Below are 8,710 nucleotides of genomic sequence, written 5' to 3'. Positions count from 1 at the left end.
TTTTTCAGGGCCCCACCGTAGACAAGGGACTCGAGTGTGTTGTGCACAGAGAGGTCACACGCACACCTGCTGTCTGTGTGCTGCACAGGAAGTAGTTGGAGAGATGTTTGGTTGGATTTTGCAGTAACAACAACAGTCACATGCTGGATTGTTTTTGTTGTGTATATGACAAATTTTTAAGAGAATATATAAACTAGTGCTGTCAATCGATTCAAAAATAAACTAATTAAATCACACATTTTTTTGTAATTAATCACACCTAACAATAATTTGGAGATTAACTGTGAAATTATTCCAATATAAAAATATATTAAAAACTAGAGATTAATCCTTATTAAAGCTAAAAATGAGCAGTGAGTGATTTTCTCTGTCTTTTGTTCTTTGATTTACATAAATGAAAGACATCACAGCCACAGGTTTATTAGGCTGCTGTCACTTTAATATCTGAAGCGCATGATGCAGATCGGACACGTATCCCAATCAATAATTTTATGATTTGTTTTCACTGCTGTTGGATGCATTGTTTTTATGTAAGACTGTTGTGAAGACTTAAGCAGAGCTGCTGCGCACAGACGGATGTGGTACACAAAGCAAACAAGCAACGCTTGGCCTTCTGTCGATTGGCTCCCTGCTTCCGTCTGACCTCCAGCCAGAGGAAAGCCACAAGGCTGCGGCTGATTGAGAAAGAGTAAACAAGACTGCGAGTGTCTCTGAGGACACTTACTCAGTCTCTCTCTCTTACATACACATGCACATGCACAAGCCATTCATGCTGCCTGGGACACAATCGCATCAAAGACTCGTGCTGTAATTCATTCATAATGGTTTATATTTACATAATACATGCAGCAGACACAAACCGCTTTGGATACAGTAAAAATCTGTGCATGTATGTCTATTCTTTCAGTCTCTTCCCTCGCTGCTGTCAAAACATGACTGGGATGTTGTCTTAGCTGCAGCTGTCCTTTTAACATGACATTTTTTTTGGGTGAGACTGCTGTACGATCCTTTCAGTCTTTTCATCTTGTGTCCTTTTTTTTGCATTGTTAAGTCCAATGTCCTCATTTGGAATGACACAGCTGGATGTCTTTAAGCTAAAATGAAAAAAGAATAAGGGATTTGGTCCCCCTCTGCAGGCCAGAGGAAGTTACCATTGAAGTGAGGACCACTGGGGTTGGGTATCCCTCACACAGAGGATCCCTCGGTTTCCTCGTCAGATCGGTCCACTTGTTGTGTCTGTTGCAAAAGCAGGACCTGATTGTCCAGGCATGTCCTCAGTTTGTCTTCGGTCAGCGTAAGACGCTCCTCGAGGACAGCAACGGTCTGAGATATGAAAACCAACAGTTTAAGGCATGATCACATTAGCGACATTTCGTAGACAAAAGGGTCTATTGCCATTAGTGTAGCAATTTATGAATCACAGCTCACACAGAAGTCACTTTCTGTTGGGAAACAGAAAATTTGCGTGACCAACTTAAATTTGTTGTGAAATCTGCATGAGGAAATCTTTGACCCTCACGAAATTCCCCATTGCATGGATTCCTAATGAAATGACTTGATTTTACCCGCAAAAATGGTCAAACAACAGTAAATATGACCTTATCTTTAAACAAATTTCCGATTTGACTAGGAAAAACAAGCTGATTTGCTGGGTAGATCTAGACAAAATAGCACTATTCAACAGACTTAGATGAGCTAAAAGCAGTTCACCTGGGTCAGGATGTCCAACTGCTGCACAATGTTCTCCAGAGTGCTAGTAAGGTTTGATGGGATACCCGAGTGCTCCGCTGCAGATGCTGTCATGCCACCAGGAAACCTTTCTTCTTCATCCTCCCCTTCTTTGGGTCGATTATGAGCCCGAGCTGGACCTGAGTCACGACCTGAGATGTGCTGATGTCTGCTGCTTGTGCCAATATCATGGCTCCTTACATCCTGAGGAATTAGAAAACCAAAATTAAAAGTTCCGTTATCATTTTTTCACCCTTATATGTTTGACTTTCTTTCTTATGCAGAACAAAAAAGGGATGTTTAGCAGAATGTACCAGGTGCTTATTTCCAATGAAACAATCAACAAACAACATAAAAGTAGATAACATTTTGGTCTTTTCCTCACTCAGAGCTATTTTATGGCTTCACAAGACTTCACAAAGACTACTTTTATGGTCCTATTTTTTTTTTTTTCATTTTTGGAGCTTGAAAGAAACAATCCCTATTCACTTTCATAAGGGGATTTTGCACTGGAGGAACCTTTTCAGAGTTCCTATAAATAATGGTGTTTTTGGTGTGTTCGCACCACAGGAACTGGGAATGATTTTAGACATAGGAACTCCTTTTTGGGGTACTAAATTAGGTCCTACTTCAGAGTAGGGTCTAACCCAGCACAATATGAACTATCAGTGATGTAAGTGTACGCTGATTGGCTAAATGCATGCAAAACACTGGCACCCGCCATTTTTAAAAAGACATGTAAACACACAGTTTATAGCATTATTTACTCCACTAACATGGACAACAGAGCAATAGAATAGAAGGGCAGACGACCGCTGAGGAAATCCAACACTACTTTGAAGGAACCAAGCGAAACAAAGTTTTTTCTGCTCAGCTAGCAACATTGGCCACACGGCAAATGCTATAATACTTTTTCGCTAATTAAACATCAGTGTTGGTCATTGATTTTGGCCCTAAAAAGAATTTTCATCCAAAACGGTGCATTACTAACAATGTTTTCATTTCTTCTTTTGTATTACACAGATAAAAAATTAAAAATTACGTGGAAAAAATGCACCACATCACAGTCATCTTTTTGCTAACAATACATGACAGAAACACAGAAATCAGTACATGGGCCTCTGACCCTATCATGCATAGAACCAAAATCTTGAACAGAACAGAGAGACAAAGCGAGGAGGAGGAGGGAAGGGTCATACATTCCTGCCCTAATGCAGGAAGAAAATCGATTGCAGACCCTTACTTCCTGTGCAGCGTCCTGACTTCAAAGCTCAGGCCTGAGAGACAGCATCACGGCCTAGGAAGGGAGGGTAGGAGGTGAACAAAGCTGTCAGTGTGTTGAAGGGTTGGTTCTGGGGTCCTCCAGCACCCACCAGCCACATCTGGAAAACATCTGCTAGCCTCATTTACACGCTTCACGCTCAGACCTCGATCATGCTACACTCCAAACCTAGTATCTTCTTCCGTGTGTGTTTAGTTTCTCTATCCTAGTGGAAAACAGCCCTTGGAAAATGCTGTCTGTGCTAGTAGCAGTGTCTCATTTGTGAAAATGACTGAGGTAAGGTAAGGGGTCTACATGTATGCATGACATAACAGTTCAAACCAGGAAAAAAGTTCCAGCTCAGATTCCTCTAAACAGGGGCCTTTGCACCAGGTAGTTATAGAAACTAAGTTACAGGAACTAGCTACCAAAGCAGTGCCCCTATAACTAAATGTTCCCCTAGGACCATTTTCCTGGTTGCATTCGCACCGCCAGTTGGAACTTTCAAGTCATATAAGCCATCACTTATGCCCTGCCTCTTTGGATGTTGTGCGGGACTTTGATTTTGAAGATGCGGCAGACTTTTATTTTGATGGTGCTGAGAACGGCTTAGCCAGAGCCTGAGCACACATCGCTCACATTCTCGGTCTTCATTAGTTTACGATCTGTTTAACAGTCCTACCTAATACGTTACAGTATTAGTTAGAACTGTTAAACAAAGAAAGTAAACGGTATACAATAAAGTATTATAGCATTTGCCCAATATAGTTGATGCCCAATGTAGTTAGCTGAGCAGAAATATTTAATCATGTTCCACTTGGTCCCTTCAAAGTCACGTTGGATTTCCTCCTTAGCATAAAGGTTAATAAGTGCCTATACTTTGGCGTCGGTCCATCTATCACCATTTCCATGTTGGTTGAGTAAATATATAGGCTATAAACCTACACTTACACAGACCCTACTCTGAAGAAGGAGCTAGTTTAGTTTCCCCAAAAGTCTTTCCTAGAACTAAAATCGTTCCCAGTATCTGCGCTGCGAACACGACAAAAAGCGGGTACTTCCGCCATTAGTTATAGGAACTATGAAAATGTTCATCTGGTGTGAAAACCCCTAATGATTCTGGTTCCCTAATAGTTCCATTAAAATGTATTTGATTTTGAAAGAATTGAGGCAGATGAATGTGAGCTTCCTGGGGCGGGGTTTAAGCAGACTTAATGATTGGAGAAGTCCGGTATATGTCACCAGAAAGACGACTGATGTTTCACCGGAAGATTATATCACAAGTAATGATATTATGATTATAAATTATGATGTAGAAAAAAAAAAAAGAATTAATAATTAAAAAAATAAAACATGTATGGATGAATGGTCTACAATAAGATCAATCATTTAGAAATCGATAGGGTGCTATTAAAAAAAAAGTTTAATTTTTTTTTTTTATAAGAATACTTTATTTTTATTATTTTTTATTATAAAATACTATAAACAAAGCTAATAATGTGCATCTTTAACTACACATTGTAATATGAACAACCAGCGAGTCTTACAATAGTAAGCTGTATGCGTTCGATTCACTAAAAAAACCCCACAATCATATATAGTTTATTGCATAAGAAAATTAATTTATCTGACTTTTCTAAGGTTTTCTAAAAAAAATCAGAGGCAACCTTTTCAAAGCAGAAACAGCTCTAACATTAGAGTTATCTTGTATTTCATACTGTCATATCTAATCGCACATAACGCTGCCTTACCAAAGCAGAAAGGTCAGATTTGGCCTAGTGTTTCTTACTCAATGGGCTCAGGTTAGGCAAGAGACTATCCTGTGTTGCAGGGTGAATGAGTGACCTCTTCTAGATTGCTTCACCAGTTGCCATGACAACAGGGGTACCTGGGGTTGCTCGCAAAGAGTTACACTCATTCTGTTCCCTTGGTGACAGTGTAAGCGATATGTGAACTGACTTCAATCTTTCCTGGACCGTTCCGAGAACGTGCACCTTATTAACAACTGTTGTGTTAAATCCAACACGGTGTTGCAGTCTGCAGTCTGAAGTTTGAAGTGGGCACAGGTGGGTCATTACAGTTTGAACATATTCATTCAGCTCTGAGACCGTGGGTCTTTATGCCAGTGCAGATATAATTTATGTCAACAGGCTTGCTGGCCGCTAAGCAGGTACTTCACTGGGCCATTGGGAATATTTATGAGCTCCCTAAACAAAACCGAAAACCCCCCAACAACCCTTTGAAATATCACTGCGTTCCTCATTGAACACCTGGGAGATGGAGCATAATGACTGGATACTTGACAAGATCAGAGCAGCCGTTGAAGTCGTGTCTGGTCGTCTACTCATTAAGAAATGGGAAGACACCTTCTCAACGGCCCCCTCACAACAATATCGGCTCCTCATTAGCGCTAATATTAGAACGATGTGTCCGTGCCAGTGCGAGAAATGTCAAATGTCCTTCATTTGCAGAAGCGTATGCTTGTCCTCAAGGATAGGCACTGAAAGTCCCAAAACGGTTATTTTTTATTTTTTTAAAAGATAAGCACCCCTTCTCACTGCCACTAAACCACTCACTGATCTGGTCTTGTGACAGAAGATATTTCCTTGTCACAGGATGCCATGTAATGCCATTAAAGTGAGCTCTCTTGTACAAGGAAATCCTTATTGAGATCAAGGAAGGAGGCATTAGCTCTTTGACCTGCAAGCCTCTTTATACCCCAATATCTCCCAATCTTTTTCTTTCAACAGTCTTTCTATGGATCAGAGGCTGGTTTCTGCTGTGTGAAGTGTCTTCTAAAGGCTGGCTATAATGGGGTTTAAGCTAGTATCTGGCTCCAGAACTCAATAAGACTCAATTTTGATACTCAACTGAGACTCTGAAACAACTGAAAGGGAATGGGAAAAAGAAAAGAGCAATTTTAGATTCATAACCTTTTAAAATAATGCTGAAAAAGTATTCATTGCTTTTAAGTGAATGGTCTTCCATATATATATAAAGTCGCTGTTTGGATTTAAATGGGCAAATGCTTAAGAGTCAATGATTGGATCATTATTGCAGTAATTATTATTGCATTATTGCATGTTATATGTTCGGCATCAGTTCTTCTAACCCTAAGCATGAAATTGATTTTTTTTGCACATGAATCCAGACCTTAAATTCATTGAAAGTCTTTTGGATGTGCTGGAGGAGACTTTACAGAGTGCTTGACTCTTGGATTGTCAATACATGATCATGACCAAAAATTGATGCACCCCTTTATGGAAATAACAAGAGTCACAATTTGAGCCTGATGCATCTTGATATTGTCATCCTGGAAATGGAATATGGCCATGATGTGTCTTCTTACGTGGTTGTTTAAGAAATCAAAAGCTACACACCATCAATTAGGGTTAGAAGAGCTGTTGCCAAATGTATAACATGCTAGAAACATAATAATCACTGCAATAATGATCCAATCATAGACTCTTAAGCATTTGCCTATTTAAATACAAACACACACACACACACACACACACACAAATAGACTTGTGAATGATAAGCATTACTGTCTGGACAGTTCATTATAGTTAAAAATCCCTGCACCGCTATGTCATGTTGTCATATTTGCACATGTCCTACTTCACTGATTTCGATGACGGCTATTTTTGCAAGCCAAGCCTGACTTCTTTATTATATGGTGTATTTGACCCTCACGCTGGCTGGCCAAGTGGAAAAGTGAAACCAACACTTGTCACTCTGAATGTAGGCCATATCCTGTCAGGGGACCAAAACCACAGCTGTCTGCAGCACCATGAGCTTCACATAGAAGGTCAGGTTATGGGTGAAGCCCAAAGAGGACCTGCTTTTGCTTTGGTGTGTATCGGTGCACAGGAAATGGGCTTTGAAATGGGTCTTTGTCCCGAAATGAGAAACACACACTTTCGAGACGAACAAACACATGCATGTACACGCAAAACCTGACCCTGGGCTTCAAAAGCAAAGCTGCTTGGTTAGTCTTCCAGATGAAAAGAAGTACTGAAAAACTGGAATATCAGAGATGGCTCCTGCACGCTATGGTAGGGGAAGCAGACGCTTCCTTTTTCCCTCTCCGTCTGTTCTCGTATCAAACCACCATTCGCTCGCCCACACGTTGGCTTCAGGGAAGATAAATATCCGTTTTCAGAGATACCACAAAACTGCAGCATTTTATAACCAGCTATGTGACTAAGTGGTTATGTCACATTTCAACTGTGACTGAAGTGTACGCCCTCATCGGGAACAACACAACCAAACACAGCAATAAAACCTGCAGATCGCTGTCAGTACCCTCTCATCTGCTCTTCATGAGCCGTGTTCACAATGAGTGCCGATACCGCCAGTGACCTGAAACCACTAAATGGCAAGTCCACAGGATATGATATAACTCGATTATGCAAACCAGGATGCACTGAATAAATGTATCTGGAATAAAAAGAATGGATTTAAAAACAATCAGACTGAATGATGTAATATCATTAGAGGATTCTTTGTAATTCATTCAATTAGAATCAAACGCATAAATTCGACTGGTGAAACTCAAATCAGAAGCCCTCGTTTGAAGAAAATGGGGGATCCCTCCACAAAAAGGGTAAAGAGGGATGATGAATGCTGTGTTCTGACCCAATTCCTATTGGAGGCACAGTTTCAGATCCCACAGACTGGAGGAGTCATCAGGCGCATTCACGCTCACACACACACCTAAATGGTTCCAAACGCCCCAAAAATCACAAAACCGAAACGTATGGAAAATTAAAACAATGTGTCCCGTGTATGAAGGAGGGCAACGTGTCCTTGTGGTGAGTGGGCATTGAGTAGGTCGGGTGACGCCGACATGAGGGAAGACGCTCATTCCATCACATCTTGAACATTAAAAGCACATTAATAACCTAATAAACTCCTAATGAACAAATGTGTAAAACAATAATAATAATAATAGTAATAATAAGTAAGTTATATTATTAAATACAAATATTATTCATTTATGTATTAGTATTAATTTATTTATTAGTACTATTATTATTAGTAGTAGTATCTTTTTAATACAGGTAAATATTATTATAATTTTAAAATGAAATTTCCTGTGAATAAAAGCTTTTTAGCAGCCATTACTGCAGTCTTCAGTGTCACATGATCCTTCAGAAATCAATTTCATATGCTGATTTAGAAAATAGGAATAGGAAAAAAAGATGACAAGAATTTTGTAATCGACCAAGTTCTCGGAAACCATGTCCATCATTTCTCTATCAAGCACATTCTACAACATTCAGACACCTCCATTCATTTTTCACTCAAGTGCCTGTGACTCCCGGTACTCGGCAGAGTCGTGATGGAAAAATTCAGCATTAAATGACCTTGCGAGAGCGACCGAAGTTCGCTGCCTGAAACGCTTGTTTTGTCTGGAACGCAGCTCCTTTTGTTATTTTTTGCGTCCTGTTGCCAGGAATGCAGGCAAGGTTAAACATACAGGCTTCATTGTAGGTGGTAGTGGTGTCAACTGAGGATGTGTAGGAGGAAATTTAGCCTCTCGGAGTAGGCAAAGATGAGTCACAGTGAGAAAACTGAAGGTTAAGTCTTGAAGGTACAGTTTATGCACTATTTTAATTCATTATAACATAGACAAACAGAAATTCGTTTACTATCCTCGGGTAAAATGCTACTTTAGGAATGGATAAATATATTGAACTTAAAAACAGGCTTAAC

At 39.9% G+C, this 8,710-nt stretch overlaps 1 protein-coding gene across 1 annotated transcript in view; it reads right to left on the bottom strand.

The window, feature by feature from the left end:
- Positions 1-806: 806 nt before the first annotated feature.
- poc1b (POC1 centriolar protein B) overlaps positions 807-8,710 on the bottom strand; it is a 33,031-nt gene continuing 25,127 nt past the window's right edge. Inside the window, exons 11-12 of the mRNA XM_084095718.1 lie at positions 1,711-1,932; positions 807-1,323 (exon numbers count right to left, since the gene is read on the bottom strand). Coding sequence (XP_083951844.1) covers positions 1,186-1,323; positions 1,711-1,932 — 360 coding nt within the window. The 3' untranslated portion in view covers positions 807-1,185. The remainder of the gene's footprint in view (positions 1,324-1,710; positions 1,933-8,710) is intronic.

This window comes from Abramis brama (assembly GCF_963993115.1).
Source record: "Abramis brama genome assembly, chromosome: 20".
Lineage (NCBI taxonomy): Eukaryota > Metazoa > Chordata > Actinopteri > Cypriniformes > Leuciscidae > Abramis > Abramis brama.
This window is presented reverse-complemented; position numbering and strand designations above follow the sequence as displayed.